Source organism: Mytilus galloprovincialis, chromosome 13 (genome assembly GCF_965363235.1).
Source record: "Mytilus galloprovincialis chromosome 13, xbMytGall1.hap1.1, whole genome shotgun sequence".
In the NCBI taxonomy this organism is placed as follows: Eukaryota; Metazoa; Mollusca; class Bivalvia; order Mytilida; family Mytilidae; genus Mytilus; species Mytilus galloprovincialis.
In genome coordinates this window covers 25,400,588-25,425,196 of record NC_134850.1, presented here as the reverse complement: position 1 = coordinate 25,425,196, position 24,609 = coordinate 25,400,588, and the positions used below count along the sequence as shown (strand labels likewise).

General features: G+C 33.3%; 2 protein-coding genes across 2 annotated transcripts in view; one reads left to right on the top strand and one right to left on the bottom strand.

Annotated features, from left to right (window-relative positions):
• Positions 1-4,049, bottom strand: part of LOC143057531 (uncharacterized) — a 31,515-nt gene extending 27,466 nt beyond the window's left edge. Inside the window, exon 1 of the mRNA XM_076230843.1 lies at positions 3,988-4,049. The gene's annotated coding sequence lies outside the window, so the exon portion shown is untranslated. The remainder of the gene's footprint in view (positions 1-3,987) is intronic.
• Positions 4,050-9,961: 5,912 nt separating this feature from the next.
• Positions 9,962-23,657, top strand: LOC143056862 (uncharacterized). The gene is made up of 6 exons (XM_076230030.1): positions 9,962-10,017; positions 11,542-11,700; positions 13,475-13,553; positions 18,068-18,162; positions 19,824-19,907; positions 22,055-23,657. The coding sequence occupies exons 1-6, from the start codon at positions 10,006-10,008 to the stop codon at positions 23,123-23,125; spliced, it is 1,500 nt and encodes a 499-aa protein (XP_076086145.1). The 5' UTR covers positions 9,962-10,005; the 3' UTR covers positions 23,126-23,657.
• The last annotated feature ends 952 nt before the right edge of the window (positions 23,658-24,609 follow it).

The following is a 24,609-nucleotide window of genomic DNA, read 5'->3' as shown; positions in this document are numbered from 1 at the left end:
CATGTCACATGAAATATATCAGTTAATTTTCATTTAATCATTTTAATTGCAAGCAGGGGCGTAGCTACCCGGAGGCACGACAGCACGTGCATCCACGTCGTTTTCACAAAAAAAAAAAAAAAAAAAAAAAGCAGAAGAGAGAGATGAGTTAGTCAATCGGAATCGGAGACTTTTGGTGTCTTTTCCGTCTATCCCAGATATTAGTTTGACAACCTAGTTACATGTGTTGATGAAGCTGTTCATTCAGAAAAAGATTGTAGCTCCAAAGTTGCGTGCACATTGATTCGGCATGCAAAAAAAGAAATGGCAAAATAAAAATTTATAAATTGAATGTTAAAGGAAACAACTATGTTTTCACTTTTTTTAATTGATGAAATATCATTAAATAACGACATTTGGTTTCAAAATAATTGTGTTTTTTTTGGAGATTATGACAAAATCGGAAGGTTACTTGTATCTTTTACAAGATTTTTACTTTTGAATTTGTAATACTCAGTCTAAGATATGTAGTTTTGAAGCACATTTTACAGTGTACAGTTCATCAGTTTGGAATGAGATGTACCAATCGGCATTAGAATTATCAGATCCCTTCGATATCGTTGAAAATATGTCGAGGCGATGTGGTTGACAGACTACCGGAGCCAATCACCCAGCAACCACGCCAAAACAGTAGTGGAAAGTCTCATTATTTTTTGCATTCATAGACCATATGATAAGGCAACTGGAGACGGTGGGGTCGCGTCAAGTTATCAGAAAATCGCTTCTTTGTGCTGTACCTGCTTCATCGTGTTGTAGGAAATATCACAAACGAAAAAATCTCAATATTGTCTGAAACATACGAAACTAACCTAGCATGTAATTTTGACGAATTCAATTGGGAGGTCGCTCGATGCCGGACACGTACGCTGGTTTATAACATCTCGCGAGTGCTACCATGTCATGATGGCCCTGAGATCTACCAGTCACGGTACTACGTATGTAATTGAAAACAAATGTACGATCAACAATGAACAACGAAAGTTACATAGCATTACTGCATATATTCATCGGAATTTCAGTGTGAATGTTGACAAAGTAATAGAGAAGTTTGTTTCTGCCCAGACCCGAAGAGCAGATTTTGGACAATTTTGAGTAAATTCTGTATCACAAATATGTGTTGTTTATGTATTACTATATTCAGAAGATTTATTAATAGTTTTACATTCATAAATTTTTATCTACATATAGCTCCTCTTTTAACCGTCCTATGACCGAAAACCGAAAAAAAAAAAATTTGCTGCATAATAGAGTCCCAAAAATTTTTCGCCGCGCTCCGCCCGGCCACGGGTGTTGCTTCCACATCGTTTCTTTCTAGCTACGCCCCTGGCAAGGAAGGATGAAAAACCCTAAACGTTTACACCAGTGGTTATGGTGGTGAATAACCCTATTAGTTTGAGATTTGTTTACAAGTTATCTCCCATAAAAATGATGTCACAGACGTATGTAAACATAATAGCAACATTCACATAGTACAGGAATCCCATGGAGTGACGAGACAACAAGACTTTGGACATACATCTAGTGCTGATGATCTCTTATAACTGGTCTGGCTTTTAGGTCCATCAGTATTTTACAAAAAAGTTTTTACCTTTGTTGTACAATGTACATATGAGAAATTCAAAGACACAATTTCATTTTAAATAGTTTTAACATCAGTGCTTTTTCAATGGTTCAAAACTCCCTTCCACTGTTAGTTCGGTATTTTAATTAAACAAACATTGTGGCTCGTAGAAAAGGAGAATATAAAAAATTGTCAACCCTACACCATCAGTGAAATAACCTTTTAGTGTTAACAATTTTGGATATTCACTTTTTCTACAGGCCAAAATTGTTTAATGTTTTTCAGGTTATTTTTTTGTTATTGTATCCGGTTACATTATCATGATTAATTTTGAGGTACAAAATGTATAGAGTTATCTCCCATGGTTGGAAATTTAAAATTGATACATGTACATGTACCCTGGGTATAATTACTTTGTCCTGTATGTGTTTTCTCTTTTTCTTACATTAGTTCTCTCCAAATAACCTTCATCATGATAGACCATAGTCATGATAGCTAGTGTAAACAAAGCATTAATCAAAATTTCATCTGATCTCCATTTAAACTGTTAAGCATGTTGAATGGTGATTAATAAACAATTTGCAGGGCATGGGCTCTAATATGAAGCTTCTTTTTGTGTGTATTTTAGTCAAGATGCCATCTATAATATAAAAAAGAAGAAGTGGTATGATTGCCAATGAGACAACTGTCCACAAGAGACCAAAATGACACAGACATTAACAACTATATAGGTCACTGTACGGCAATCAACTATCGGCGATGACCAAGAAAACAACCCATGGTCATGTTACAAATTGATATAAACAAAAACATATATAATTGTATATATAAATAGATATATGAACCTCATGCAAATGGATTTTCCTATGTCATATATGTCTGTTTGATTTCAATTTAAAGGTTAAAAAAATAAGTTTATTTTTTATTTTACCTATACATAGATACAAGAATGATTTTTAATGAATTGAATCAGTCAACCAAAGGATTTACCTTTGTTTTAACTTTCTATGTTCACATTTTTTTTCTTTTATAGACTAAAAGGCTAACAAGAATCAATCATGCACAATCCAACTCTAGCTAAGGGGTTATATTGAAGTTCATGTGAATACGAATTAAATGAGTTAAAATTATTCACTTGCAAGTTTTCTGATTCAATAAACTGCTTCGCTGAGCACAGCTGGATATGACCACAGAGGTCCAACCCTGAACAGTTGGGGCAAAAATGGACACAATATCCAAGCTTAGTAAGGACTTAGTAATACTGGACATATTATATGTTCCTGACACAGAATAAATGTAGCCAAAGAACTTGAAATAATTTATTTCATTATAAGATTTGAATTTATATTAAGTTGAAGATTTCTTGCTGTTGTGCGACTGACCCCCCCCCCCCCCAAAAAAAAATATTTTGTTTACCCCTCCCAATCTTTTACTTGTGGTATTGAACCTTGTGATATAATTTCAGAGCAAACAAAATACTTATAAACAAGTTATTGTCCTGAAACTAGAAAAATATTTTGGCACTGAGGCAGTGGTTAACAAATGGTTTGCCAGCTGAGTCACACTAAACAAGGCTTCCGGTCATCTTTTAGGTGATATATATACATGTATATCTTAATAAATTTCCTTTTTAATTCAACTTGGATATTATTATATAAACTATCAAAATCTGTTTTAAGAAATTATTAATTCATCTTAACCTGCTTAACGGTTCCAGAGATATTAATCATACTGTATACCGATTTTGCACTTCCATGTTTTCCACAACAATAAGTTTAATATAAATTCAAATATGTGTGGTGCGAGATGGGTCTAAGGGTGCAAGATGGGAGGGGCGAAAAAGAATGGGAGCTTAAATGTTATTTTAGGCAAAAGGACCAAGATTTGGAGCAGGCCTTGACAATATTCTAAGGAATTCTAATCGCTTTTACATCTAGGAAATTTAAAAAAAATCACTGTGCTGTCTCATCTTAATTTTTTGCATAAGATGTATAAAAATTGCTTATTTGCCTTTCCCAGACAAATATCATTTTTTTAAAACTAGAGTTATCCCTCTTTGCATTGACGTTCTGGAATCAATCCCCCTTTCCTGTTGTTTGTTTTCATCAGTACAATAATGAATGTTTGCTTGCATGTGATGTATGTTTGTGTGTGTATGCATCTTACTTCTTCACATGCTGCCATTAGGAATAAACCAAATGCGTATTTCTTTCCGTACTGATCCGTACTTCTTTCAGTTATTGCGCTGTAGCACGGACTGTCAGTGAATGGCCTGGGGTCAAGTTTTACAGAATAATAAAAAGACGCAGCAGTTAGAAAAACTTGTAGACATATTCAAATATTTCATGTAAGCAATATTAATGATACATTGGACGTCTATAACTTACCAACATGATTATATTGTACAACAATGTAAACAGACTTTACAACCTCCTAAACTAGGGCTATGTTTGATTTAGTGTAATGTAGAACGCTGATCTGCCGGTGCTCCAGACGTCTATGTCAGCACTGTTGGATCCAGAAATTTTCATAAGTGGTGACCCACTGACTGCCTAAGAGGGGACCCGCTCCGGCCAAGCTTCAGTGATTCCCTATATAATCAACCAAATTTTTTCCGATAAAAGGGGGAGGCGTCCGGGCTCCCCACTGAATCCGCCTCTGATCAGTATCTCTTGATTGATGCTGGGGTTAAAATGGAACACGTATGAGTGAGAAGGAATCAAAAATAATTTTGTAATCTGCATTTGGATCATTTTTTAAATTGATTTCTTAGTTTAACGAGAAACCAGACGAATCAAGCAACGCCGGGCATGCATATTCTGGTATGAATGATGGAGCAGCAGCTAGTGTAGTGTAACGTGAAGTATGAAAACTGACACGTTCTCCTAGTCAATTAAGATTTGAGTCGAGTGCACCTGCACGAGCGGGATCCGAGCTCCGACACTCTCATTGTAAAGACAAATATACAAACCAATTTATTGTATATTTAGCCTTCTGTATAGTGGCGTATCCAAACCTTTTCATAAGGAGGGCACTGCACTGACTGACATAAAAGAAGTGGGCGCCAGTCATGCGTCCCCTATATAACCAACCACATTTTCCCCCACCAAAGATGGGCCCTGTCCCCCTTTCCCCCGGATCCGCCTATGCTACATTATGAGGAAGTGTATGGAATATTATAGATTTATTCTTTTATAGTCTGAAAACCGAGAATACTCTTGTGAGTTAGGATAAGATATTTTTCATTAATTAAAGCTAGGATTTGTATGGAAAATTACACGGCCTTGAAGAGCAATTTATACAAATTGAATAATTAAAATAATTGATATAATATTTTTTTAAATCATTATTCTTATAGATATATAAAAATGTTTAAATTATAAATGATTATATATAATCAAATAAATTCTGAGATGTAAGACCAAAGCCTAAAATTACCAGAGTCTTATAAACATGATATCAGGCAAATTTAAATATTCGTAATAGGTAATATCAGAAATCCATTACTTACTAAGTCAATTTATGGACTTCAGGTAATACATATCAACATATCTGAATACAATTTGTAGCTTTCTGAGCTTTAACATTTTGTTAATATGAAATGCACTTATTTTCAATTATTCTACGTTTTGAAATAAAAGAGAAATGTAGGAAATACATATTTTCCTAAGTTAAAAAGTTTTTTTTTTACCAGGCAATAATTCTATTAGACTAGTCCTTAATAACCTTATATTTTGAGAGTTGACATAATATATTGGGGATATTATACTAGTGTGGATTTCAAATATTTTGGCCACGAGCATCACTGAAGAGACATGTATTGTCGAAATGCACATTCTTAGTCCGAATCGGGCGAGTTTTATGGAAATTCGGGTACAAAGTGTAAAAGTGTAAAAGTGTAAAAACGCGAAAACAACGTTTTTTTTCATTATCTAAAAAAGTTTTATTGAAATTTGGAAATTTTACATATTTTTTACGGGGTGTAGGGTACTACCTTTGGTAGAACCCTACAGGTAGTCAAATATAAGACGTTTTTAATACGGAGACAGAGAAACTGGATTGAGTCAAATTTGGCGCTCAATGCTGTGAGCGTTACGCCATAGATGGTGTGACATCAACGTTGGTAATTTGCATAGATAGGTCAGTAGTCCCATTCCTTGAAAATGTGGCAGTCAAGTGATGCATTTAATGAAATGAGTGTAAATGATCGGCATAATAGAACAACATCGTTAATAAATTAAATATTTAATTACAAACATCATGGATAATCTACAGATTTCAATATTTCACTAGGAGCAATCATGGAACTAAGGAAACTTGCGTGAAGTTCCCCGGGATAATGGTTAGCAACGTCCGGGGATATGGGTTAGCAACACCCAGGGGCTATGGGTTTTGTAACGACGTGCGTTAACCAATCAAAATCCTAGATATATACTAAGCCGGGGATAAAGGTTTTTAGAAACTTTCTACTGCTGAAAGCTGTTCTTTTAATTGTCTTTTTAAATTAAAACCCGCGAGGGTCTCGTTGGGTAGGCACCCTGAGCACAGGCTCTAAGTGAGATAAAAAATTTGTTTATGATTTCCCTCCCCTACCCCCCCCCCCCCCCTTCCCCCGAGACAAGTACATATGTCATAAAGGGGCATTAGCAGAGTTGGGACTGGTGCAATAATGTTGCGGGGTTTAACATGTTTATGAGATCTTAACCCTCCCCCTATACCTCTAGCCAATGTAGAAAAGTTAATGCATAACAATACGCAAATTAAAATTCAGTATCAGCATTCCTAAATCGAAATTGCGAAATCCCGTGAAAAAAACCCAGTTAAAAGGCGAACACGCGATAACACGAAAATACAGAGTCGAAAACTCGAAATTTGAAAGAAAACACATTTCACGTTTTCGACTTGGTGTTTTCACGTTTTCGCATGTTTGCCCAATAATTGGAAGAACGAAAACACGAAAAGGCAAAATGGCCTTAACCGGCCACCATCAGATCAAGTTATTGTTAATGAATGAAACACAACTGATGGCGAAATACATTTTTTTTTGGCATTTCTTACTTCATGCTAATAGGAACTTGACCAACTGCTTTGTTGGAGGCTAACTCTGATTTTTTTTCCAGATCTTGCTTAAAAACGAAATGAAATATAAAGATGCAGAGGTACAAATAGATTGGCCAGATGAAACTTCTAATCAGGTATGCTTCAGAGTGGTATATTTCATTTGGCTTTCAGGTACATTTCATTCCGGGGGCAAAATGTAAAATCACAAAAATACTGAACTCAGAGGAAAATAAAATCGGAAAGTCCCTAATCACATGGCAAAATCAAATGACAATTCAATTCAATTCAAAGCTTTATTTATAGTCGGCATGTCATATAACAAATAAACATAAGCTCTCTGAGCTTTTATAACCGACAAACGCATACATTTACATAACAATAATACACAATACAAATATTAAAACATAAAAGACATAGAACATACATTTGATGCACATTTAGGCTGCACTATTAAATACTATATTATACACATGCATAAGCACTAAAAGCAAACATAAAAACTAAAGCACAGCATTCACAAATTATAAAAAGCTTAGCAAACATTCACAAGAAGCAGCACTATTATATTTCAAGCTATAACATAAAATATATAAAACTATGCACATGCATTGCAATGGCATGAGTTGCCATTCCATGAGTTTATTAGACTCTTGAATTGGGTAAAAGATGTTTCAGTTCTAAAGTGGTTTGGCAACTCATTCCATAGTTTGGCAGCAGAATATCTGAAAGATTTCAAGCCATACCTTGTTGTTCTTACGTCTGGTATTTCAGCTAAATTTTGGTATCTGAAAGAATATTTTGTTTTTTTAATATTTATAAGGTCATGGAGGTATACTGGATTTTCATGATTGAGTGTTCTAAAGACCTCTATTGCCATGGTTCTTAGGCGTCTTACTTTAAGTGATGGCATTTTTGATTTTAAAAGTAAGTCTTCATATGTGCTGTTGTGATCCTGGTAAATGAAGCGAAGTGCTCTTTCTTGTACTTTTTCAATTTTTTTAGTGTTGGCCTCGCTGCAGAAATGCCAGGACAATGAACAGAAATTAAAGTTTGACATGATAAAGGAGTGATATATTGTTAATTTTCCAAGTTTGTTTAAGTATTTGCCAAGTCTTTTTAATACATTTAGTTGTCTGGATGCTTTTTTGCAGAGGTTTGATATATGGGTGTTGAAATTTAGTTCAAAGTCAATGGTGATGCCTAATAGTTTGACCTCTTTTTCACATTTTATTTTGTTACCTGCTAGATCAAATGTAATGTTTTTGCCCATTGTTTTTTTGCCAATTGCCAAAGCTTGAAATTTTTCAGGGTTTGCCTTCATTTGATTGGAAGAAAACCATTCTATTAGAGCCAAACTGTCTTTTTCAAGTGTGGAGATAACGGTGTCTATATCTCTATTTGCATAAGATAATGTGTTGTCATCAGCATAATTGTAGAGTGAACTGTTTGTGGTGAAGTGAAATATGTCATTAATGAAGATGTTAAACAGTATAGGACCTAGAATAGAACCTTGTGGTACTCCTTTGTATATGTTTTGCCAATTGCTCAGACTAGAGCCAACTCGAACACATTGTTTCCTGTTAGATAAGTAATTTTTAATGAGTTTTAATGAGGAAGTTGAAAGACCATATCCAAATGACAAAACACATCAAACGAATGGACAACAACTGTCATATTCCCAACTTGGTACAGACATTTTCAAATGTAGAAAATTGTGGATTAAACATGGTTTTATAGCGCTTAACCTCTCACTTGACGACAGTCTCATCAAATTCCGTTATATATACAAGGATACGTGAACAAAACAGACATAATAAATAAAATAGTCAAAATATGGGTACAGCAGTCATCTCTGTGTTACAATCTTAAAACAAACAATTTAACAAAAATCACAAAAGCATTTATCAAATTAAAAACACATACATTGTTTCGCGTATCTGACGTCAGAAAATTTATACGTCACTGGTTAACTAACTCATAATGTTTGCCCCAAAAATCTAAAAAATAATGAATCGAAAACTTGATTAAAATACATGTCAAAATGTCTGATTGTTTCAGTGTATTTTAAAATTTCAAATTTTCACTAATTGCATCATTAATGACGTAATTTTGTCGTCATAATAAAGTTTTTCGTAAAAAAAACCTGAATGATTTTTCACAGATTTCTGCAAAATTTGTCAGTTTCCTGAAAAATATTGTTGGCGCCAGACCCTTTTCCTACAAATGTGTTTTCTAAAATATTTATATATACCATATTATTTACTTTTCAAAAAGGGCGGGGAGTGGTGGCGTTACATCAGAAATCATGAAAAAGTAAAAATTAACAAATTTATAGAAAAATTGACGAACATTAAATATATGCCTATTTCAGGCTAATATATTTATAAAAATAAAATTAGTATACAATGTTTTTTTTATATATGCTTTTAAATATAATACATGACAATGATAGTAATAAGATCTTTATTTAAAGAGGTATAAACACAGTAACACCAAACTAAATAAATCTTACATCAGAGCTCATCTGGAATGTATGCTATAGAATAATGGAAAAAAAGAATAAGGAAAACAGGGCAAACAAATAGAAAAGAACATGATGCCATGGGGTGCTAATCATATTAAGAATAGAGGAAAAAAACAAGCAAATATTTAAAAAAAAAAAAAGAAGAAAATACAGAAAAATTACATGAATATTATAAATATTGAATATGTATAGAAATGAAGACCTCTCACCATTCAGACCCTCATGAAAGTAGCCGTATTTTCAACTCTTGTCATGTAGAACTCTGTATGTATATAGAAAAGTTTGTTAAATAGCGATCAAATGAATGTAGGTTCCACCGAATAAATATAAATTATCTATTTTTCATTGATTTTCATTTTTTGAAAATATATGACTCACACGTGATCAATTTAATTATCAGACACAGTATAAGTACTGATAACATATTGATTTAAATGACGATTTTAAAACTTATGTGGTTGCTATGTTGTGTTGACTAAATAGTCATCAATACTACTATTTGTAAAGTTCCAATCGAAAAAATTTACATTTTATCATGTGAATAGATGTTATGGAGGATGAAAACTTTAAGTAAGACATGTGCATGTTAAAGTGAAATGTTCTTAAATGGATTACTTCACCAACTTCTACCCGTATAATATAAGCCTCATTGATTGATTATTAACATTATAGTGCCCCATAAACTGTTTTTAAATCCGTATTGGACGTGCTCCTCATTTGTAGGAAGTTACAGAAAAGAAAAAGAAGGTTTAAATAAGTATATATACTGTAACAGTCAAGTCAAGATTTACCTTCCGACAGTTGTGTTACATGTACCAACATGGATACCAAGGTAGGCTGTGGATTTTTAAAGTTTTACCCTTGTTCGTCTGTGCGTACGGCCGTACGTCCCAAAATTGGTTTCCATTCTAAGTATTCAGTGGCGGATCCAGAACTTTTCATAAAGGGGGGCCCGCTGACTAATCTAAGGGGGGGATCTAGTCATGCTTCAATGATTCCCTATATAATCAACCAAATTTTTCCCACGAAAGGGGGGGGGGGGCTGCCCCCCCCCCCCCCCCCCGGATCCGCCTATGGTATTATCTCTAGTTTGCCTCAGCCAAATGTTATGAAACTTATACACAATGCTTATTACCACAAAACACAGATCAAGGTTGAATTTGGGTTGCGTCTCTGTTACCGTTCTAGAGTTATGCCTTTTACAAATGGAAAACTTGCTGAATTGTTATTTTCCGTTCTATAACTTTAGTTTGCCTCAACCAAATGCTATTAAATTTATACATGATGCCTATAACCACAAATTACAGATCAAGTTTGAATTTTGGGGTTGTCACTTAAACCGTCCTAGAATTATGCCTCTTTACAAATGCAAAAAAAATGCTAAATGTTTCGTCTCCGTTCCCTAACTCACGTTTGCCTCAACCAAATGCTATGAAAATTATACACAATACTTATTTATACAAAATTAAAATCAAATACTAATTTGGGTAGCGTCACTATAACCATTCTTCAGTTATGTCCTTTTATAACTTTATAGTTATGATATGCAAGCGGGGTCATCAGCTGTGTCCCATGGACACATTCCCCATTTATTTTAAAATGCTTACGAATTCTGTACCCTTCTGTTGAGTCGAAGCTAAACATATGGCAATTTTACATAAATCCATAGCCTTTCCCCCTGTATGCTCATATTTGGCAATTCGGTACTTGATAGAAAGAGAATTATTGCACGCAGTGCTAACAAGGATTTCCTAAAACAAGTTTATAAATAAAGATATTTGTTAAAAAAAAACCTATAAAAATGGACCAATTCAAATACACATTCTGGGTTGGGTACGGTTTTAGTTAATTAACACGAGTTTTTATTCGAATTTAAAGGTTGTTTAGGTCTTTTTGTAAACAATAAACACTAGAACATCATGCCATTTGAATCTTGATTATAATGAGTACAAGTCTTTACTGTTGTCTTCAATTACAACATTTGTGTACAAATTATTGAAGAAAGCATTACAAAGCTCATGTGCTTTTAATCAGATTTTTTTTTAGAGTAAAACATATTTTTATCCAAATTTTATGTGCATGCCCAGGCGTTTTCACGTAAACGTTACGCGTCTGTCCGAAATCTACATGTCTGTAATATATTTTGCGAAAAGTTTTCGATAACAAATCATGCATGAACAGGTGCATCTTGGGGGACTGCGGAACTTTATCTCTCTCTATATATAATTAGTTCAGATTTAATTGATGTCTTATGATGTGAATTCAAGTAAGGCAGAACAGAGAATAACACCATTTTACAGTATTAATGAATGCACTTAAAGTTGCAGTAAGAGATATCTGATGATTTTTTTTGTAGCCTGATTATACAGAAACATTCATGGTCCCCTTTAAGTTGATGGGACTGGCCATCGGTAGGGATGGCTCGAACATAAAAAAATCAAGAAAAATTAAAGGAGTGCGGTCTGTTAGAAATGAAAAACAACAAGATGGATACAGATTTACAGTAATTGGTGAGGTAGATAACTGCATTTGTATTTCAATATCTGATTTAATACTTTACAAGTCAAGTGTTCAATGGTCAAAGACGTTTTGGTATAATCCAAAACGTCTTTGACCAATGAACACTTGACTTGTAAAGTATTAAATCAGCCTCAATTTGTTTCTTTTAACATTTATTGGGTCATCTAAGTTTGATATATTTTAAAGATATTTTAGCAATAGGCTAATTATTATATTTGTGTATGGGTTTGATTAATAAGTGTACATGTTTGTCTTGTTATAGGGTTAATCTGACCTTAATTCAATTGTTATTGGTCAATGTTTTCCTGTATGGTCTGTTTCGAAGAAACTTCAAGTGATACCGGTATTCCTTTCTAAAAGTTATGTTCGCTATTGTAGAATGATTGCTAGGTGTATATAACTGTCTTGCAAGGTCACTCTGTCTACTAAGCTTCACCCCATCTTCACGGTTCTTTGTGCGCTAGTTAAGTTTTCTTTCAAAAAAAAAAGTTTTGATGAAATCAAACAAAGGATTAATTTTCATATTAGAAAAGATTTGGCATATCAAAGCAACCCATATATTCAATTTGTTTTAAAAATCCGATTTTGACCAACTTGAAAATTGGGTCTACTATCAAAACTCTATATAAATGTTTTAATTCAACATGAAAACAAAGAACAATGAATTCTATTTCTGTTAAAATAAAACTAATACTTCACTGTTTGTGATGTCTTGTGAAAGGTGTTTGTTGTTTTTCTGCTGTTTACATGTTGTAGCGACTTATGTGTTGTTTGTTTGTGTGTTTTCTGTGCTGAGTGTTTTTGTGTTTGTTTCTGCTGTATTTCTGTCACATAGAAGTGTCATTTTAGCAATATTTTGTTAACTTTAAAATATAAGCGGGAAGTTTGGCTGGCCATACAACCAGGTTCAACACACCCTTTTTTCTAAAAAATGTATTGTACGTATACCGAGTCAGGAATATGGCAGATGTAAAACATTTCGGTTTGTATGGTTGTATGTAGACTTGCTACAATTCCCTTTCTAATATTTCTCTCTTACTAATTTATATGTTTACTGATAAGTGCCAGCCTACTGATTGCCCTTGGAGAAAGGCCTTCCTCCTGCAGATGTCAGTATAATTGTAATCTCCTAGTTATAGCAGTAAAATTATTAAAGGGGCAAAATTGAAAAATAATAATAATTAGGAAGGGACATGTAGCAAGTCTAGTTTGTATGTTGCATCGACGTTTGTTTTGTTACACTTCAGTGTTTCTGTTGTTCTGTTGTTTTCCTCTTATAGTGGACGTGTTTCCCTCGGTTTTTAATTGTTTACCTTGATTTGTTCCCTTTCTCTGTCGATTTATGACTTTTGAACAGGGGTATTCTTCTGTTTCCTTTATTTGAGTTTATTTTTTGACCTTTTGAACCAATTCTAAAACCATACTCAAAATAAAAAAATCTAAATATGCATTTCTGATGAGAATGATGACGACATCACCATACAATTATAGGGCTGCAAAAGTTTTGCAGTTGTATAAAAAACCATGTAACATTACACTGTATAAATCGCTGATTCTTGCAATGCACTAATTTTTTATACGAATCTAGAGAAAACGTCTTATATCTTGTGAACACTTGTGCATACATATACATGATGACTACTGAAGTGATAATTTTAAATCTTTTTCTCGCCAAATTGTTTGTCATATATGATTAATTACCTTATAAAGATAATCCCATGAAACTTTTCAGTAATGATAAGGATCTATATGTTGTAAGTTTTTTTTAGTCACAAAGGGCTGTAAACGAAGCTAGATGTGTATTGGAATTTAAGCAAAAGACTTACACAGTGCCAAATCATTTAGCAGGTAATGATTTATAAGTAACTGTTCAACATGTGATTTTAACGCTAGTAATAGTTTTAATTGTCATCGATATGAAAGTTAAGAGACAATTCCAATGTTAGGTGTATCATGTCGATTCACACGTCGTATATCGTTTTCCTGGATCATGAATAAATGCAACCTTGGTATACCAGTGTTCAAAATCATAAATCGATTGAGATAAACAAAAAATATTTGGGTTACAATTTAAAACCGAGGGAAATATAACTAAAAGAGGAAAACAAAGAAACAACAGGAACACTAAAATGCAACAAAAACAAACATACATACATAGAAACGAACGATTTGAACACAACTTCCATATTCCTAACTTGGTAGAGTACATTTGAAGAAACAAATGGTGGGTTGAACCTGGTTAAATGGCTAGCCAATGCTTTCGCTTAAAATGGCAATGTTAGATACAGCACAAACACTCACCGTAGAGAAACGCAAACACAAATAATGTAATAGTAGACACAACATGCAAACCGCAAAACAACAGCGAACATCTTCCATCAAGGACAGACATCACATGCAACACGAACAGTGACGCATGAAACACACATGCAATCTTGAAGTATATAATTGTTTCCCCTGGATACCATTCCAAACAATTTTACATGACCATGATAGTATTGAAAGGCTATTTTATAATTATATGGACTACAAACAATAAGATATAACATTATTATCCAACTTGAACCATAACAGAAACATCCAAAATAAATACATGAATGTTGAACAAAATACCGAAACACGTCGTATAGCAATGTATATACACACAAGGTATAAGAGTAATATTCGGGAATAGACCACGTTCGGTACATATTAGTAGCAGACAGACGACATATATGTTAAACCTAATACGAGGTAAACATGCCATCAGTTAGTTTAGATACGTACACAATTTATAGATCAACCAATGCGTGATAATGATCATGAAATCTACTTCATTTTTAATCTTTCCTCCTCATAACAATGTCCGAGTGGTTTCTGAGTAGAGGTCCACTGCATATAAAGTCAGTATAGTGTGAACATGCAGGAGGTTAACGTAACAATTGAGATATGTAAACACAATACGACGGAGCCGAGGGTATGTTACTGCTGATAAATGGGAAATTGATAGTTGGAAAATTGAAATCATCGTGTTTGTCATAGATTTTAGAGTGAAGTCGTCAACCTGTTTCAATATTGATGAAAATATCAAAATATGAAGGCATAAAACTTTACAAAAAAAAGCACTAGTAGACAAAACTTTTTGCTGGAAACAACTATTCTGAGTATTGATTTCTCAGTCTGAATCATATTCTAAATGATGTTGACAGCAAAAAGTTTAAAGGATGGTGGTGGTCATGATGTTTTATGAGTTTATGATGTCTTATGAGTTTATGATGGTGTCTGATTAAGAGTTCATGGTTCTTTTCTTTTTTCATGCTCTCCCATTCGGTAAAAATTACCCTTGCTTATCTGTACGTCACCTCCATTCCCAAAATTAGTTTGCCTCAACCAATGTTATAAAATTTTACACAACACTTACTAACACATAAGACAGATCGAGTTCGAAACTGGGTGGCGTCACTTCTACTGCTCATGAGATATGCCCCTTTATTAGCATAACAATTGCTGAATTATTTTGTTTCCGTTCACTTTTATTAGGTTTCAACCTTATTTCATAAAACTTATACACACTGCTTATTACCACAAAACAACGACCAGGTTTGAAATTATGTGGCGTCACTTTTATGTTTGGCTTTGAACGTTCCTGTTGAAGGTAAATCATGAAAAGCGTTTCGGATGCAAGCAATTATTAAACGTGTTGTTTCCAATGTTTTACACCACTGGGTCGATACCTCTGCTGGTGGACTATCAGTCCCCGAGGGTATCGTCAGCTTCGGTACTGATATGATTTAACAAACTTTACTAAAATTGTTCGTTTATAAATTTTGAAATTATTGAGAAACAAAGATTTCAACTCCCTCAGGCAAAGTTGGCTTTAGATGGATTTGGCTATTTAGTTTAGGTATTTTTGACCAACAGCTCTTCAACGGTTTCGGTACTTATACATCTTTGGATTTCAAATGTTTAACTTTGAGCGTTCCTGATGAAGTTGAATCCAGAAAAGCGCTTCGGACACAAGAAGTGATTAAAAACGTTTTTTTTCAATATTTTACTGTTCTTGAGTTATTGCCTCAACCAAATGTTATGAAACGTATACACAATCATTATAATTAAAAATTAAACGATCATTAATACATGAATCCTGCATTTGTAAGGAGAAGTTGACTCATGCATATTTACAAGCAGGGACAACTGTTGTCCATACACACTTTCTCCATTTATTCATTTTTAATTTTCTTGCCAATACTAAATGTATATATTTTTTTTATATGCAACCTGATTCTGACACCGGACTCGGACTTATTTTGAACTGAGTTTTACTGTGCGTATTGTTGTGACCCCCTGGTGCGTGTTTGTTTTTCTACATTGGCTAGAGGTACAGTGGAGGGTTGAGATCTAAAAAGAAACATGTTTAATCCCGCTGCATGTTTGCGCCTGTCCCAAGTCAGGAGCCTCTGACCTTTGTTAGTCTTGTATGATTTTTAATTTTAGGTTCTTGTGTATATGTCGGAGTTTAGTATGACTTCCATTATCACTGAACTAGAATGCATTTTCGTTTAGGGGCCAGCTGAAGTACGACTCCGGGTGCGGGAGTTTTTCGCTTCGTTGAAGACCCATTGGTGGCCTTCGGCGGTTGTTTGCTCTTTGATCGGATTGTTTTCTCTTTGACATATTCCCCATTTCTATTCTCAATTTTGACAATTATAATCATTGTGCAAATTGGCCAATATCCTATTTAAACCCTTCAAATAACTTGCCGGACTCAAAGGCATTGTTGTCTTAATGTCCACAAGGTTATGAATTATTTGTAAATGGACTGTTGTAGTATTTAAATATGTATTTGTCTGTCCTTTACATGTTCTTTCGTTTATTTGTACTATATTCCTGTCACATATATATGTTGTCTTTTAAGCAACATAATTTTCAACATTGCGGGAAATAAGTGGGAGGTTTGGCTAGCCATACAATGGGGTTCAACGCACCAATTTTTTTAAGATGTACCTAATCAGGAGTATGCCAATTGTTTTCAGATAATCAGTTTCTATGTATGTTGGCGATTATTTGTTCACTGTTTCTGTTGTTACGTTGATCGTTCTCTTATGGCTGATATGTTTTCCTTGGTTTTGGTTTGTGATCCAGAATGATTGATTTATGTCTATTTAACATCGGTACACTATTCTTGCCTTTACTAAACATCAAGTCCAACTATACATTATTTGTAGCCGCTAGAATATGTCTCTTTCCCTATTATTGAAGCACTTACTCGACTAATATCTCTTTTGAGATTTTGAAATCTCTTTGCATACAATTTCTATACTGTGTAACAGTTTTAGGAGCAGTAATGAACATTAGTTAATCTAACATCGATGTAAGATTTCAAATTTGAAATTTAGGTACGCTTGAATTGGCTTTGCAAAACTCGCATTTTTAATTAATTATTCAACTGAATCAACAAAATAAAAAAAAGGTTTAGGCCATGTAAAATAAAAAGTTGGTTTGTCTCCTAAACTGAGGAAACTATTTAGCACAACAGGCAGAAAAAACTTCTTATTTTCATATTTTTTGGTGAACAATCAGTTTCTATAATGTCTTTACAATGGATTTAAATGCTGTTAATCAGACAGTAAATTCTTGTTTTACATTAAACCTTGTGGTATGAATGTAAGCAACAGTAGTATATTGCTGTTTAGAATAATAAAAAGATTGAAAGAGAACAAATCTGTGTTACAAATTAAAACCGAGGAAAACATATCAAATATAAGAGGACAAAAACGAAACAACATAACACTGAAGTGCAACAAAAAACAAACAACAATGCAACATACAATGAAACGTAATATAAGATAACAACTGCTATATTCCTGACTTGGTACAGGACATACATGAACCTGGTTGTGGCTAGCCAAACTTCCGATGGCAATGTAAAATATACCGCTAACAGGACAACATGACATGCCAGAAATACAGTACAGTCAAGTAAATACAAGAACACTCAAGACAGAGAAATACATAAATTAATAATATAAGAGACTACATCTCGACATGTTAACCACAGAATAACAACGAATTACTAAAACTAATTGAAGACAGTACACAACAACAGCTTAATAGAATTAAGAATTGTATGTCTGTTACACGAATATATCAATGCTACAAAAATATGAGCTATATATACCAAAGCAATTATAATTGAGCAATGTGGGCGCGTCTGGCGTACTTAATTATAATCCTGGTACCTTTGATAACTATTTACACCACTGGGTCGATGCCACTGCTGGTTGACGTTTCGTCCCCGAAGGTATCACCATCCCAGTAGTCAACACTTCTTTACACATTACAGCTGCTTTAAAAGTCTTAGCTTTGATTTTATCTTATTTTAGGTAGAGTAATTGGAAAAAATGGAAATGCAATTAAAGAAGTGATCGATAAGTCCTCAGTGAAGAAAATTGAAAACCAAAGCAAAGAGGACAATGCTGTAAGATTATTTTATAACATTCATAGTAATAAAGTGTTTTTACTTAAGGTAGATTCATGGTTTACCGCCATCTTGGATTGCACAATCGCAGTACAAAATCGGTCTAATTATTTGCCTAAATCTGCAAATTTGGAGACAGATTTGCAATTCAATGGTTCGACTGTTTTCTTCTATTTGAAGACAAATTGTTAATTAATCGTATTATTCAAAATATTTTAACAAATATCAATATTTTTGGTATAAAATAATTTTTTTCAAATGAGCCATTTAAGGGGAAATAACTCTTTTAGTACAAAATTTATACTGGGCTAATAGGGAAATTTTTTATTTTTACTTGTAGCAAGAAAACAAGTTCGGTGACACCATGTTTTCGTTTTATTTATTTAAAACCTATTATGAAACCTTTCTTACAATTTATTTCAAAATTCTATCTCATAGAATTTTTTTTTATGCACACTAATGTGTTTTTTCATGAACAAACTAACCAAATTTTGGCAATTTTCAACGACCCATAGCTTGAAAAATAGCACGGTGACCCATACTTTTTATTAAATTTGTGAAAGGAGCATAATAAAATCTTCATTTTGGGAAATTATGAAAAAATTCTGTCTCAAAAAATATATACTTGTGATCTACCTTAAATCACAAAAATATTGAACTCCGAGGAAACCTCTAAACTGAAAGTCCTTAATCAAATGGCAAATTCAAATGATAAAACACATCAAACGGATGGAAAACAGCTGTTATATTCTTGACTTGCTCCAGGCATTTTCAAATGTTGAAAATGGTAGATTGAATCTGGTTTTATAGAGGTAAACCTCTTTTTTGTATGACAGTCGAATCAAATTTAATGATAATGATATTAATGCGTGAACAAATAAACAGACACAATAGGTATACATGTCACGAATAGTGGTAAAATGTCTAATTCGATAGGTCACATTCGTGAAAGGAGAATAGGATTGTTGTTACGACATAAGGAACATATCCGATATCATCTATATAACAGATATTCCATAACGGTCATCCAACTCATGATGGCGTCCGTAACATATAGTGATGATTTCAACTTCACCGTTTGGAACTCTTGGTTTAAAATTGAAAAGGTCATACTTGGGAAGCTGAAATCATCTCTTTTGTCTTATAGTGCTATTACTAAAATCACAAAAATATTGAACTCCGAGAAATGTCCTTAATCAAATGGCAAAATCAAAAGCTCAAACACATCAAACGAGTGAATAACAACTGTCATATTGCGGACTTTGTACATACATGTACATTTTCTTAGTGTGGAAGTCATTACAGTTATGTCTCATTGTTCTTTAAGGATAGCATGCTCCTCTCCAGAGAGAAGGTTGTTTTTAAGATCCCTGGTTAGATAAAACCGAAAGCATTTTGATACTTGCTCACTAAACACACAACATTGATGAGTAATAGCAAAGAGTGTTTGTATTTCTTTCGCATTAATATTTCTGGATGAAGTGGATATTTCTCCCTCTAGACAGCTACCATGTAAACGAGCACTATTGAAATGATAGTGATAAATGTTTATTACTCATTAAATGTTAAATCATTTCCAGGTGCAGTAAGTGACCTATGATTTTTTTAGCTCACCTTATAATTCAATATAATTTTTTAAAATCTTAATCATTTATTTTTAGGTTGTGACATTTAATATAATAGGTTCAACAGAAGCAATTCAGCGTGCTGTACTTATGCTGAATACTAAACTGAAAGAAATTGAGGTAGCAATACAACTATTTAATTATTAAGATATTAAATGGGGATGGGAAAAGGGTGGGGAAGGGTGTAAATTAAAATCCATAGAACTTCTTTTTACTTTGTCAGCATGTATAGCTTATATTGTACCTTTTACAAAAATATAATTAAATGTTTGTTGCAATGTTGTTTAAAAAAGTCGTAGTCTTTTACCTTTTCCCGGAAACAAATTGTAGTTTTGTGCCTTTTTATTTCTGCTGCCCCGAACAAAATACTCCTAAAATAACTTTGAAAGTATGTGCTGTTTTGTCCATACACATAATTAATTAAACATGATTTAGCTCTGTGTGTTCTAAAACAAAACAAAAATACACTTGATACACGCTATTAACCAGCTGTTTTTGAAATATATAATAGTTTAACAGAAGGAAACCTTTGGTTAATATATACAAATAAGAAGATGTGATATGATTGCCAATGAGACAGTTACCAAGCAAGACCAAATGATAAGTCATTGTCGGGCCATAACAATAAGTTTGACCTGCATTTAATCCAATTGTAATCATGTCGTTCGAAAGGAGTCAGCTCCTCAACATATCAGTTTTCGTAAATTTAAAAAAAAAAGTGAAATAACAAATATATCGAACTCTGAGGTAAAATCAAATTTGAAAGTCCTTTATGAAAAGGCAAAAACGAAAGCCCAAACACATTAAACGAATGGAAAACAAATGTCATATTGCAGACTTGGTACATGCATTTCCGTATGTAGAAAATATTTGATTACTCATGGTTATAAAGCTAGCTCAACTTCTCAATTGTATGACAGTTGAAATTCGTAAATTGATTTAGAAAAAAACAAACTAAAACCGAGGGAAACGCATCAAATATAAGAGAACTTCGACACAACAGAAACACAACATAAAAATGTAACACACACATTAACGAACTATAATATAACAATTACCATTTTCCTGACTTGGTATTGGACATTTCAAGAAAAAAATAATGGTGGGTGGAACCTGGTTTTGTGGCATGCCAAACCTCCCGCTTTAATGGCAATGAGAACCTCCTTTGATTTTGGAATCAGGAAGTTCAAGGTCCCATCAATTTTTCTGAGCACAATTACTCTTCTCTTTTAAATTGGTAAATTTTTCAATATATTTATAGTGTTATATTAAGCTCATCATTCTCATGTTATTACACCACAGTTCGCGTCTTGTCTTTTGCTCAAAGATGTTTTTTCACCATTTGATATATTAGAGTATAAGGAATGCATCTATTTTCAAATCGAAATGTTTAAAGAAAAGGTGACTTACATGTATCAATAGACTGAACTGGTCAACATTTTGGTTTCAGGATATACCTTTTCTATTAAACAAAGGAGTAGGTCCGGTAAGGACCGATTTTGGCCTCAAATTTCAGGTTCATCTGACGAAAGATTTTGACCACTTTTTAATCACTTAAGTGTCTATTTCATTTGAATCAATTAGTTTAAGTGAAAGATTTTAACTGATTTAGTCACTAAAAACGATCCGATTCAAGCTCAAATATGAAAAATCTACCAAATATGCCAAAAAATGTCACTTTTCTGATGGTTTTTGTCAAAAATGAAAGTGGCCGCATCCGTGTTCATCCTCAACCCTTATATATGTTATGTATTATCATACATTTCAATATTAAGGATGAACACGAATGCGGCCACTTTCGTTTTACACGAAAACTGTCTAAAATTTAACTAAAATGCTAGAATTGTGAAGATTTCAGTAATTTAGCATGACTTAATGGTCCTAGTACCCGATAAATGGGCATTGTATTGTCAAAAACAGCCCATATTTATGTAGCAGAAGCATTCTACTGTCCAATAAATAACTAAAAGTTTACATTTTAACAATTTTGTAAAACTGCTATATTTTGGGGCCAAAAAGGGGTCTTACTGGACCTACTCCTTTGAAACTTAGTGTTTCAATGCCCCTGTAGACGAAGAGACATGATAATGATTTTAAGGTCAATAGGTTAAACGTCAAATATTTAACAGCAATTGCTAATCTGAAAGGTGAACAGATAAAAGTGTTTACCAGCTAGTCCTTTCGAGTCATCTCAATACTAAAGTCTAGTAATTTTTGTATGGAGAGACTTATTATGTTAAAATATATATTTATCTATGTGGTTTTAGTGTATCAATGAAAGAATTCAAAGGGACGCAGTCATAAAGAAACTGTTCAATAATGGCAGAAAAGAAATTTCTTTTAAAGGAAAGAATGATGAGGATAGACATAAAAAGCAAGATAAAAAAGGATCACGCTTAAAAACTCTAGATGAGGATAGACATAAAAACCAAGATAAAAAAGGATCACGCTCAAAAACTCCAGATGAGGATAGCCATAAAAAACGAGATAAAAAAAGATCTCGCTCAAAGACTCCAGATGAGGATTGCTTTGTATTTTTTCTCAAAAACAAGATGTTGAGGAGATTAGATTATGTTAAAAAACAAAAACAAAAACAGCGTGCTCTTCTTAAGTTAGATAAAGTTAATGTAAAAATGCAGATTCAATGTGAAAGAAAATTGAGTAAGCGAGGACATCCTATTGATTTTCAACTGCTCATTGGTGACATTGTTCATTCCAGTCTTTCTTTCACTGAGAATAAATATTATGAAGATCAGCATAACGATACTAAAACAAAAACAGTAAAAGCGAAAGTGAAAAATTACATTATTGAAACAGATCATGGACATATTAACCGCACAATAGCAAGCTTTCGGTACAATTGTCTCGGTAAATATATTGAGGCAGCTATAAACAACAACGGTTTAAATGAAGTGTTGCGGGTTGGTACTTGGACAGACCATGATGATTACAGAGATACTGGCATTAGCTTGGGTTTTCCTGAATTTTCAAATGAAAAAGGAGAAACTTGTTTATATGACAGACGAGCTTGTGATAGCTTGGATTCTCCAAGTATTACAAATAAGAAAGGAGAAATTTGTTTAGAAAAATGCAAAGAAATTGAAAGCAAACGAGAGGATGAACAATCTTGGTGGTTAAAACCTCAACCGACAAAAGACACATGGGAAGAGTGGGATTCGGATGAAGAGTCTGGTATTAGTACAGAATTAGAGCAGTTTGAAAAGGATGAAACCAATGCAAGATATAATTGTCTATCTGATAATTTAACCAACCAATTATTATCAGTCAATGATGAAACAGAGACATCGGTCGCATACAATGTTGACGATTGGTGGTAAAATAGTGTCTAGTAATTCATCGTTTGAAAACTAGTTCTCACGTGATTGATCAGAGGCATATTAGCTTGAAAATATAAATAGTTTTCAAACAAAAAAAGTCGTTTGTAATAATATAATAAAAGATTATTTACATTAAGGGAAAATATGTCAGATAATATTTGTTTAGTAAGTGTCATTTATTGATTATCTATTTGATAGATTTAAAAAAAGTATTTGATGTTATATATCAATCAAATCCTTTTTTTGATTTAATCTTAATTCGCAATATTTTTTTTTGTCCTCTGCTTTACCACACTTTTTTTTTATATCTCAACCCAACTGGTGATGAGAATGTTCTTTTTTTTGGAAAAACCCATACCCTCTTTTATGAAGATGAATGGTCGTTCTCCTATAGAATGGGTTCCGATGAGTATCTGTGATTTTAAGAACATTATTGTTAAAATTATTCATTTAGTAATTGTAATACAAAGGCTTTTTTTTTTTTTGTTATTGATGACACTTTGATATGTTTAAGGTTTTAATAAATGTTGGGAAAAAAAATTGCCTGAATTTTGGTATTCCCTGGAATGTCTTTTTAACATATAACATATAACATATAATGTCACACCTTATTTTTGTCTCGCCTTGACGGAGTCAAAAAGCCAGACATAGGTATGCTGTTTCCGGCGTCGGCGGCGGCGATGGCGTCAACAATGTATTAGTTTGTGATTAGGTCTAGTTTATGGTGAACCACAAGTGGTAGGTCAATCATATTTGGTATGCTGTTGTATAAGCATTGACACATCTCATTTCCATGGAGATTATTTGGCCCTGTCCCCTCAGTCATGGTTAATTGACTTCGAAAACCTTTTCTTATTTTATATATATTAAACTGATTTAGTTTGTGATTAGGTCAGTTTATGAGGAACCACAAGTGGTAGGTCAATGATATTTGTTATGCAGCTGTATAAGTATTGGCATATCTCATTTCCATGGAGATAATTTGGCTCCGCACCCTTAGTCATGGTTATTGACTTTGAAATTTTTTCTAAGTTATCATGTATTAGTTCGTGTGATTAGGTCAGTTGAAGGGGAACCATTAGTGATAGGCCAATGCTAATTAGTATTCAGTTGTATACGCATTTGAACATCTCTTTTCCCTGGAAAATATTTGGTCTCGCCCCTCAGTCACAGTCTAATGGCTTTGAAACTTATCTTAGTGTAGATGTATTACTATTAGTTTGTGGTTAGATCAGTTTAAGATGAACTTCTAATGGTAAGTCAATGATATTTGGTATGCAAATTTATTTGCATTTGCAAGTATTGTTTCCATGGAGATTGTATAGCCCCATCCCCTCTTCATGATTCATTGACTTTGAAACTTTTACATAGTTTACAAGTTAATGTTTGTATTTAGGTTTGGGAACGACATATAATAAGTCAATGGTATTTGGTATGCAGTTGTATTAGCATTGGCACATCTCATTTACATGGAGATTGTTTAG

Coding starts and splice junctions, on each gene's coding strand:
- LOC143056862 (XM_076230030.1), top strand. Junction 11,701..13,474: donor GATTTACAGTAATTGGTGAG/GTAGATAACTGC, acceptor AGTTTTTTTTAG/TCACAAAGGGCTGTAAACGA. Junction 19,908..22,054: donor CTAAACTGAAAGAAATTGAG/GTAGCAATACAA, acceptor ATGTGGTTTTAG/TGTATCAATGAAAGAATTCA.